The sequence below is a fragment of the Oncorhynchus clarkii genome, chromosome 21 (assembly GCF_045791955.1).
Source record: "Oncorhynchus clarkii lewisi isolate Uvic-CL-2024 chromosome 21, UVic_Ocla_1.0, whole genome shotgun sequence".
Taxonomy (NCBI): domain Eukaryota; kingdom Metazoa; phylum Chordata; class Actinopteri; order Salmoniformes; family Salmonidae; genus Oncorhynchus; species Oncorhynchus clarkii.
The window spans coordinates 49269862-49281319 of NC_092167.1; the positions used below are offsets into that span (position 1 = coordinate 49269862).

The following is an 11458-nucleotide window of genomic DNA, read 5'->3' on the forward strand; positions in this document are numbered from 1 at the left end:
GTGTGTGTGTGTGTGTGTATCCCTTGCGCATTGTGTGTGTGTCTGTGTTCCGCGTGTGTGTGTGTCCTCTCCTCAGCCCATTGGACATCCAGGCAGTCTAAAACTATCTGGAACAGGGCTGTCTAGTTTACAGACAATCTTGTAGATGGATTTCTTCCAGCAGGGGTCACTATCTCTCCCAGTCTGTATCGCCGTGTAGAACTCTCTCAGTGCTAACTCTGCTATCTCCACAAACCTGTCAGGAACCTAGAGAGAGAGGAGAGGAAGGAGGGGGGAGGAGAGGGAGGGTGAGAGAGAGGGAGGGTGAGAGAGAGAGAGAGAGAGAGAGAGAGAGGAAGGGTGAGAGAGAGAAGAGGAAGGAGGGGGGAGGAGAGGGAGGGTGTGAGAGAGGGAAAGAGGAAGGAGAGAGGGAGGGTGAGAGAGAGCGAGCGAGAGAGAGAGGAGGAAGGAGAGGGGGAGGGCGAGAGAGAGAGAGAGGAAGGAGAGAGGGAGGGTGAGAGAGAGAGCGAGAGAGAGAGGAGGAAGGAGAGGGGGAGGGTGAGAGAGAGAGCGAGAGAGAGAGGAGGAAGGAGAGGGGGAGGGTGAGAGAGAGAGAGAGAGAGGAGGAAGGAGAGGGGGAGGGTGAGAGAGAGAGAGCGAGAGAGAGGAGAAAGGAGAGGGTGAGAGAGACGGAAAGAGGAAGGAGAGAGGGAGGGTGAGAGAGAGCGAGCGAGAGAGAGAGGAGGAAGGAGAGGGGGAGGGCGAGAGAGAGAGAGAGGAAGGAGAGAGGGAGGGTGAGAGAGAGAGCGAGAGAGAGAGGAGGAAGGAGAGGGGGAGGGTGAGAGAGAGAGAGCGAGAGAGAGAGGAGGAAGGAGAGGGGGAGGGTGAGAGAGAGAGAGAGAGAGAGAGAAGGAAGGGTGAGAGAGAGAGGAAGGAGAGAGGAAAGGTGAGAGAGAGAGAGAGAGAGGAAGGAGAGAGGGAGGGTGAGAGAGAGGAGGAAGGAGAGGGGGACGGTGAGAGAGAGAGAGAGGGAGGAAGGAGAGAGGGAGGGTGAGAGAGAGAGAGATGTTCAATGTGCATGTATAAGAGAGATACACAGTGACAGATAGCTAGTCCCTACACCCCTCACACTTACTTGGTAGTCGTTGCTCTTGTTATAATGCATGTTCAGTATGCGATAGAGCTCCGTGTCTCTCCCCAGGCGTAGGGGGGGCTCTCTGCCCTCTCTCCCCAGGCAGGGTGCACCGTCGCGGGCAACCTGTCTGGCGAAGCGTTCCATCTGGATGTAGAAGAACTCACGGAAGTTACTGAACCACTTGATGAGCTGGGAGGTCACGCAGCGGTTGAACTAACAGGTGGGAAAGAGAGATGGAGAGAGAGAGAGAGTAATGGAGAGAGAGAGTAATGAAGAGAGAGAGAGAGTAATGGAGAGAGAGAGTAATGAAGAGAGAGAGAGAGTAATGGAGAGAGAGAGAGAGTAATGGAGAGAGAGAGAGTAATGGAGAGAGAGAGAAGAGAGAGTAATGGAGAGAGAGAGAGAGTAATGGAGAGAGAGAGAGAGAGTAATGGAGAGAAAGAGAGAGAGAGTAATGGAGAGAAAGAGAGTAATGGAGAGAGAGAGATGAGGAGAGTAATCGAGAGAGAGAGAGAGATGGAGAGAGAGAAAGAGAGATGAAGAGAGTAATGGAGAGAGAGTAATGGAGAGAGAGAGAGAGTAATGGAGAGAGAGTAATGGAGAGAGAGAGAGAGAGTAATGGAGAGAGAGAGTAATGGAGAGAGAGTTGTAATTGTATCAGTCAGTGTTGTTGTAGTTGATTATAGTTTCACGGGTACCTTGACATCAGGGAAGTACACTGACTGTACAAAATATTAGGAACACCTGCTCTTTCTATGACAGACTGACCAGGTGAATCCACAATGACAGACTGACCAGGTGAATCCACAATGACAGACTGACCAGGTGGATCCACAATGAAAGACTGACCAGGTGAATCCACAATGACAGACTGACCAGGTGAATCCACAATGACAGACTGACCAGGTGAATCCACAATGACAGACTGACCAGGTGAATCCACAATGACAGACTGACCAGGTGAATCCACAATGACAGACTGACCAGGTGAATCCACAATGACAGACTGACCAGGTGAATCCACAATGACAGACTGACCAGGTGAATCCACAATGACAGACTGACCAGGTGAATCCACAATGACAGACTGACCAGGTGAATCCACAATGACAGACTGACCAGGTGAATCCACAATGACAGACTGACCAGGTGAATCCACAATGACAGACTGACCAGGTGAATCCACAATGACAGACTGACCAGGTGGATCCACAATGACAGACTGACCAGGTGAATCCACAATGACAGACTGACCAGGTGGATCCACAATGACAGACTGACCAGGTGAATCCACAATGACAGACTGACCAGGTGAATCCACAATGACAGACTGACCAGGTGGATCCCCAATGACAGACTGACCAGGTGGATCCACAATGACAGACTGACCAGGTGAATCCACAATGACAGACTGACCAGGTGGATCCAGGTGAAAGCTACGATCCCTTATTGACGTCACTTCAGTCCGTGTAAATGAAGGAGAGGAGACAGTTAAAGAATGACTGTTTAACCTGGAGACAATTGAGACATGGATTGTGTATGTGTGCCATTCAGAAGGTGAACGGGCAAGACAAAATATTTAAGTGCCTTTGAACGGGGTGTGGTAGTGGGTGCCAGGGCGCACCGGTTTGAGTCAAGAACTACAACGCTGCTGGGTTTTACACACTCAACAGTTTCCTGTGTGTATCAAGAATGGTCCGACACCCAAAGGACATCCAGCCAACTTGACACAACTGTGGGAAGCATTTGGAGTCAACATGGGCCAGTATCCCTGTGGAACGCTTTCAACACCTTGTAGAGTCCATGTGTGTGTGGAACGCTTTCGACACCTTGTAGAGTCCATGTGTGTGTGTGTATGTGTGTGTGTGTGTGTGATACCTTGACATCGGGGAAGTAAGTCTTGAGTGTGTTAGAGCTGGGGTATCTAGCGTAGAAGAACATCAGTTTGGCTTTCTTCAGATGACAGGGAGTCAAACCCTCCTGAGAGTAACCATGGTTAAGGAGTAGCACGGAGATCACACACACACACACACACACACACACACACACACACACACACACACACACGCACACACGCACACACACACGTTCTCACTCCACTCCTCCTCCAAAAAAAAAAGGATATTGAACCCGGACCAAGATACATCCCAGAATCCATCCCACCGTCTCTTCCTCCTCCTCTCATCCCTCCATCCCTCTCATGATGATGTTGCAGCCCTCCATCCAGCCGGTCCAATCCCTCCATCACAGCGAGCGGAGGGAAGGAGGGACGAGAGGAAGAGGAGGAAGGGGTGAGATGGGGGGGGAAAGGGTTCCCCTCCATGTAGGCATCAGAGTTCATAACGTTCCCTTTGTGGAGAGGATGAAGGTGAGAGAGAGAACGAGTGAAGAGCTGTTGCATGGTGTAGTGGAGGAGGGGGAGGGGGAGCGGGCAGGGGGAGGGCGGGAGGAAGGGGGAGGAGTCCTTATGACAAGAGGAGGGGGGGAGGAGGGCGGGGTGGGTGTGGTGGTGAGGGGGGTGAGGCTGGCAGAGAGGGGGGAAGGGGTGAGGAGGGAGAAGAGGGTTTTTAGTTCGGTTGTTAGGGTGGTTGTTGAGGGGTAGAAGATGGTTTTTAGTTTGGTTGTCAGGGTGGTTGTCAGGGCGACGGGTAATCAACGGCAACGCTTCAGATTGTTCCTGGTGGGGGGGCGGAGCTCTGTTCGAGTGGGGAGGTGTACCTCCACCCCGTTCTCTCTCCCTCCTCTCTCTCAGGGCTGCCCACACTCCTCCTCCGCCTCCTCCCTCGTTCCCTCCCTCTCTGGGTGACAGGGTGAAAGGATGAATGTAGGGAGGTAGAGGTTCGTTTTGGGTGTATAGACGGAGGACCCTATCGATGACTCGAGCTACAGCCCTTCCCAGTTCCTGTTTCAAAGCTTGGGCAAACTTCTGCTCCCCTCCAAAACGCTCCCATTCCCCCCTCACCACCCCACACCCCATCCACACTGCCGCCCTCTCCAGAACCCCCTCCAAAAACACCCCCCCTCCTCCATTCGCGTTCCTCTGTTCTTCACTCCTTTTCTCATGGTCCCTCGCTTTTCGGTCTCGTTTAGCGATGCCTTGGAAATGGGGAGAAGAGGGGATGAAGGGAAGAGAGAGATCGTCTATTTCTCCCACCTCCTCTCCCACCTCCTCTTCTTCAGTGATCCCTTTTGCTGTCTCCTCCTCCTCCTCTTTGTCCATCTCTCCATCACCATCCTCCTCCTGCTCTCCTCCAGTCCACCTCTTCTCCTCCTCCTCCTGAGCGGGTCTCTCTCCGAATGCTTTCCATACTTTCTCCTGCAAGGCCTTCAGTCTTCCTCTCGCCTCTTCCAACTGTTCCTTCAGCTCCTCTCTCTCCCTTCTCCTCCCCTCCCTCCCTTTCTCCCTGTTCCCCCTCTCCGCACTCCTCCTCCCTTTCTCCTCCTCTTCTTCCTCTAAGCCTATCTCTCCATCTCCTTTAACTAGACTCTCCAGTCTCAATCGCTTCACTCTCATCATGTCATAACTCCAGTCCGCCACTAGGGCGTCACCGCTCAGCCTCTTCCCCCCCACGCCTACCAACCGTCCACCCATCCCCTCCTCCTCCTCCTCCATCCCTTCCTCTACCCTGTTATATCTGTCTAGGTGTAATTCCCCCCCGGACCTCATGGGGGCTCCACCTGGCTGCAGCAGGTGGTGGATGAGGGGGTAGGAGGGGTTGGTTCCAGGGTAGGGTGCACCATGCCCCCCTCCAGAGGGTGTGAGATGTCTGGGGAGGTCAAGGGCAGTGGAGGGGTCAGGGTAAAGGTCAAAGGGAGATATCAGGGAGGACTGACGACCAAACAGATCAGAAGGGGAATCCATGGAACCTTCTATTCTCCTCGTCGATGACTGTTTCTGGAAAGAGAGAAAATATAAAACTGGTTAGAAATCAAGTTTGTGTTTAAAAGTGATAGGAACCCCATTGTGACCGTACCTTAGACCCCACATCAGGCACCTGGAACACTCAGGTGTGACAAACTGAATGTTTCAGAGAAAATACTAAACCCATAACACTCACTTCAGTGGAGTGTGGCTGTTAGAATTTATCGAGGGAGATCTGACTGTTTATTCAGATGTTTTACCCCGACAGTGGAGGTAGAGAGGTAGCAGTGTGAAAGCAGTAGTTCTACTTGACAGTGATAACAACACACACATTTCACTGTACTTCTATCACATATAGACAAACATGCCGGACAGGAAAGAGAAAGGCAAGCAGACACACAGACAGACCAGACAGACAGACAAAAGAGAAAAGTGACATTTTAAATAGGATTTTAATCTAGCTATAATCCATAAAATCATTCAACTAAACGTGTGGCAGTTTAACGGTACAGCGAACAGGTCACATCAGTCACCGCGGTAGGGGGTTATTATAATTCCGTTGCAACATTAACTATATAATCCAACAGTTTAAAAATAGGTGAATATCAATTATTCAAATTCGATCTCTTTTCACAGTTGTGTTCGTTTGGGTGTCACTGACTAGGCTAATACCTATTGGGTCCATAAAATCGGGTAGAAGTCGTCATTGTAAATAAGAATTTGTTCTTAACTGACTTGCCTAGTTAAATAAAAAGGTTAAATAAAAGTCTGTACATTGCAATATTAATGTCCAATAGGTACAAATAGACTGACTGGGGAGGTGATTTTTCAAAGTCCTGCAATATGAGCTACAATGCTAATATGAGCTACAATGCTAATATGAGCTACAATGCTAATATCAGCTACAATGCTAATATGAGCTACAATGCTAATATCAGCTACAATGCTAATATCAGCTACAATGCTAATATCAGCTACAATGCTAATATCAGCTACAATGCTAATATCTGTGCAAACTCTTCAAAGTTGTGTTCTTTGGGTGTCACTGAATAGCCTGAAACTCTTTCACGGAACCAAGATCCATGGCTAAGGCTGTACAGTGCATACAGTATGCCCCTAATGCAATTCCTTGTCTAGTTAAATAAAAAGATTAAATAAAAAATAATATACAATTATTAAGTCTAATACATCCACAGTGCGATTAACTGATTTGTCCTTTTCTGTCAAGTTAAATTGTGTTTTGTTTTGATTCATATAGCAACATTCCAAACGTGTTATCTAGTCCAAATATGGCATGATTCCACTTGTTTTGTTTCCGTTTACATCAGTTTCAGTGCCGTTCGTTTATTTAGAAGGCGAATCGAACACGCCGCTGCTGTGTCTATCTTCACGTAGACCCGTGGCAGTGCTGGCCGCTGCTGTGTCTATCTTCACGTAGACCCGTGGCAGTGCTGGCCGCTGCTGTGGCTATCTTCACGTAGACCCGTGGCAGTGCTGGCCGCTGCTGTGTCTATCTTCACGTAGACCCGTGGCAGTGCTGGCCGCTGCTGTGTCTATCTTCACGTAGACCCGCGGCAGTGCTGGCCGCTGCTGTGTCTATCTTCACGTAGACCCGTGGCAGTGCTGGCCGCTGCTGTGGCTATCTTCACGTAGACCCGTGGCAGTGCTGGCCGCTGCTGTGGCTATCTTCACGTAGACCCGTGGCAGTGCTGGCCGCTGCTGTGGCTATCTTCACGTAGACCCGTGGCAGTGCTGGCCGCTGCTGTGGCTATCTTCACGTAGACCCGTGGCAGTGCTGGCCGCTGCTGTGTCTATCTTCACGTAGACCCGTGGCAGTGCTGGCCGCTGCTGTGGCTATCTTCACGTAGACCCGTGGCAGTGCTGGCCGCTGCTGTGGCTATCTTCACGTAGACCCGTGGCAGTGCTGGCCGCTGCGGCTATCTTCACATAGACCCGTGGCAGTGCTGGCCGCTGCTGTGGCTATCTTCACGTAGACCCGTGGCAGTGCTGGCCGCTGCTGTGTCTATCTTCACGTAGACCCGTGGCAGTGCTGGCCGCTGCTGTGTCTATCTTCACGTAGACCCGTGGCAGTGCTGGCCGCTGCTGTGGCTATCTTCACGTAGACCCGTGGCAGTGCTGGCCGCTGCTGTGGCTATCTTCACATAGACCCGTGGCAGTGCTGGCCGCTGCTGTGGCTATCTTCACATAGACCCGTGGCAGTGCTGGCCGCTGCTGTGGCTATCTTCACGTAGACCCGTGGCAGTGCTGGCCGCTGCTGTGTCTATCTTCACATAGACCCGTGGCAGTGCTGGCCGCTGCTGTGGCTATCTTCACGTAGACCCGTGGCAGTGCTGGCCGCTGCTGTGTCTATCTTCACGTAGACCCGTGGCAGTGCTGGCCGCTGCTGTGGCTATCTTCACGTAGACCCGTGGCAGTGCTGGCCGCTGCTGTGGCTATCTTCACGTAGACCCGTGGCAGTGCTGGCCGCTGCTGTGGCTATCTTCACGTAGACCCGTGGCAGTGCTGGCCGCTGCTGTGGCTATCTTCACGTAGACCCGTGGCAGTGCTGGCCGCTGCTGTGGCTATCTTCACATAGACCCGTGGCAGTGCTGGCCGCTGCTGTGGCTATCTTCACGTAGACCCGTGGCAGTGCTGGCCGCTGCTGTGGCTATCTTCACATAGACCCGTGGCAGTGCTGGCCGCTGCTGTGGCTATCTTCACATAGACCCGTGGCAGTGCTGGCCGCTGCTGTGGCTATCTTCACGTAGACCCGTGGCAGTGCTGGCCGCTGCTGTGGCTATCTTCACATAGACCCGTGGCAGTGCTGGCCGCTGCTGTGGCTATCTTCACATAGACCCGTGGCAGTGCTGGCCGCTGCTGTGGCTATCTTCACGTAGACCCGTGGCAGTGCTGGCCGCTGCTGTGGCTATCTTCACATAGACCCGTGGCAGTGCTGGCCGCTGCTGTGGCTATCTTCACATAGACCCGTGGCAGTGCTGGCCGCTGCTGTGGCTATCTTCACGTAGACCCGTGGCAGTGCTGGCCGCTGCTGTGGCTATCTTCACATAGACCCGTGGCAGTGCTGGCCGCTGCTGTGGCTATCTTCACATAGACCCGTGGCAGTGCTGGCCGCTGCTGTGGCTATCTTCACATAGACCCGTGGCAGTGCTGGCCGCTGCTGTGGCTATCTTCACGTAGACCCGTGGCAGTGCTGGCCGCTGCTGTGGCTATCTTCACATAGACCCGTGGCAGTGCTGGCCGCTGCTGTGGCTATCTTCACGTAGACCCGTGGCAGTGCTGGCCGCTGCGGAGAACGACGTATCTCCAGGTTCCCTGGCCCAACGCTCTAACCACTAGGCTACCTGCCGCCCCTCCACTCTAACCACTAGGCTACCTGCCGCCCCTCCACTCTAACCACTAGGCTACCTGCCCCCTCTACACTCTAACCACTAGGCTACCTGCCTCCCCTACACTCTAACCACTAGGCTACCTGCCGCCCCTCCACTCTAACCACTAGGCTACCTGCCGCCCCTCCACTCTAACCACTAGGCTACCTGCCGCCCCTCCACTCTAACCACTAGGCTACCTGCCGCCCCTCCACTCTAACCACTAGGCTACCTGCCGCCCCTCCACTCTAACCACTAGGCTACCTGCCGCCCCTCCACTCTAACCACTAGGCTACCTGCCGCCCCTCCACTCTAACCACTAGGCTACCTGCCGCCCCTCCACTCTAACCACTAGGCTACCTGCCGCCCCTCCACTCTAACCACTAGGCTACCTGCCGCCCCTCCACTCTAACCACTAGGCTACCTGCCGCCCCTACACTCTAACCACTAGGCTACCTGCCGCCCCTACACTCTAACCACTAGGCTACCTGCCGCCACAGTGAAGGAGGTTTACTAGGAGTACAACTTACTGAACAGTGCTCTGGAGAGATCACAGGAAGTGGCTCTGGGTGTCCTTGGACCAGTCTGTATCTAGCACCTGAAGTGTGACGGATAGAGGTATCGAGTCTCCTAGAAAGAGAGAGACCGCTGCCCTCCCACTAGCCCTGCCTATTATCAAAAATAAAATAAAATGTTATTTGTCATGTGTCAAATACAACAGGTGTAAACATCAAAGTGAATTGCTTACTTACAAGCTCTTTCCCAACTATGCAAAGATAAAAAAGTACTTGGTCGGATGCCCAGCAGGTGCCACACCAGGCGGTGATGCAGCCAGTCAAGATGCTCTCAATGGTGCAGCTGTAACATTTTGAGGATCTGAGGGGCACATGCCACGATCTGACACATGCCACGATCCTGCTTGCTTTACATCTGACAGATATTTAGCTACCGTAGCTAGCTAGATAGTCATATTTTATGATACTTGAAGTTTAGTTCATTATCTAGCTAGCTAAGTGTAAAATTTAGATTCTGACTGTAAAACGCAGCTAGCTAGCTACTTAAGTGTAAAATGTAGAGTGACTGTAAAACGCAGCTAGCTAGCTACCTAAGTGTAAAATGTAGAGTGACTGTAAAACGCAGCTAGCTAGCTACTTAAGTGTAAAATGTAGAGTGACTGTAAAACGCAGCTAGCTAGCTACCTAAGTGTAAAATGTAGAGTGACTGTAAAACGCAGCTAGCTAGCTACCTAAGTGTAAAATGTAGAATCTGACTGTAAAATGCAACTAGCTAGCCAGCCAACTCGACTTTCAGTTGTAGCCAAGCTAGTTATCTTGTAACATTAGCTTACCGTGCTTTTCTGTCCAACTGGACATTCCTCTCACCAATCCCGGCCGACTCCTTCTCGCCTACTCCCGTCTCTCGGTCTTCTTCTAGGTTCAAAACCATATGGCTGTAGCCCGGTGTCTTATTGTCAGAAGAAACCCACCCATAACACTGCTACCTGGTGTAGCTAGTCAGTCAATGGCTCAGTGTTCCAAAGTTGTTCATCCGGATTCTACGTCAAACAAGGACAATGTTCCATTTGTGTGTTTTCACGGTGCGTGTTTCGCCACAGCAGCATAAAATAGATTTTATCTCCAATTTCTAATGTCGGGAAAAAAATAGTGACACTGATACATGTATGCTCTACACATGATTGTTTTTTTGGGGGGTGGGAGGTGCTAATGTTAAACATGATCTTTAAATGTTGAACACCGTTATGTCATACTGAACGCAGCCCAGGCAAGTGCAACGGCACTGTGGTATTGATCAACCATACCAGCCACATATGTTTGGTTGACGCCCCCCTCATTATCATATTGGAGAGAGAAATACAGAAACAAATCATATCAATTAAAAGAAAAATGAACTGCTATTAATTATTCATCTGTGTGCATTCATTTATCTGTTTATGAGCATTTATTTATGTATTTATCTATGTGTGCTTTCATTCATTTCTAATTATGCCAGGTTTAGTCCTCCATAATGAGCAGCTGCCACCCATTAATTATCCATGCACGTACAGTATGTCGCAGTTGATAATAGGCTAGGCTACATAAACATGGACGGACACGCGCACACACAGGTCAGTGCACTCACAGCAAAGGACATACGGAGTAGTCAAGTGTAGACGAACCAAAAGTAGAATTGACTTAAAACAATAACTCACTCAATTGGATAACACCCCGCACGGAAACCGACTCTTCTCTCTCTCTGTGAGAATGTTAGAACCGGTTAGTTCTGAGGTGTTCTAGTGTTCCTCTTCCCGTTTTATCTGTCTGCTACCGCTCCTCTCGTGCCCTTCTGTTTGCTCTGGTCAGTGCATCCGCTCCGTAGGAAAGCAAAGCCCTGCGCGCTGTGTTTCCTGTTATTGCTGCTCCTCGTTGTCAATCCCCCTCTCTCTTTCTAACTCTGTCACTCTCTCCATCTGTTCTTCCTATATCTCTCTGTCTATCTCTAGCTTCCTAACATACAGTATCTCCCTGTGACATCCTCACACGCTTTGAAAAGGTGCGCGAGGGCGGGCTCGCGAGCTGTTGTCCACTTCACGGCACGGTTGGCATTAACCCCCTTGTTCCCTATCTCCTCTTTCTCTCTGTCCATTATGTAGACTAAAGAAAAGCTACGTGATATAGGATGAACTAAAGACTTGCCAAAACTGAAATTCACTGGGATTATTTTTTTTATATATATTGTGACTGAGAGTATATCCAGGGGGTAGTTAGTTACTGGGGCAACTAAACTTCATACTCACTCTCCACGTGGGCAGATATCCCAGTAGTGGAATCCTGGCTCCTGTCCTATCACAGAGCAGAGTTCACATTCCCTAGGTCTCTCATTGGCTCTGTAAAACGACCATTATAAACAGTTGGTTTAGACTATAGTTGACAGATTTTAAAGTAGCCTCGCTTGAAGGAGTCAAATATTAACAATTTTTTTTGGTTATCTCTAGAAGAAAAAACATAGATTTATTTGTAGACAGCATTTATTCACATGAATGGCACAGACAGCAAATATGGCAAACTTTATTGGCTACATGGACAATGTGTTTTATTG

General features: G+C 50.6%; 1 protein-coding gene across 2 annotated transcripts in view; it reads right to left on the reverse strand.

The window, feature by feature from the left end:
* Positions 1-10926, reverse strand: part of LOC139379118 (prospero homeobox protein 1-like) — a 12059-nt gene extending 1133 nt beyond the window's left edge. Inside the window, exons 1-5 of one of the 2 annotated variants that reach the window (XM_071121948.1) lie at positions 10572-10926; positions 3240-5009; positions 2993-3100; positions 1115-1327; positions 1-246 (exon numbers count right to left, since the gene is read on the reverse strand). The exon at positions 1-246 is cut by the window's left edge and continues 2 nt beyond it. In XM_071121948.1, the coding sequence (XP_070978049.1) occupies positions 73-246; positions 1115-1327; positions 2993-3100; positions 3240-4976 (2232 nt within the window). In that variant the 5' untranslated portion in view covers positions 4977-5009; positions 10572-10926 and the 3' untranslated portion in view covers positions 1-72. Of the gene's footprint in view, positions 247-1114; positions 1328-2992; positions 3101-3239; positions 5010-9710; positions 9904-10571 lie in introns of those variants that run through there. The other variant, XM_071121949.1, reaches the window with a different exon arrangement.
* Between the last annotated feature and the right edge of the window lie 532 nt (positions 10927-11458).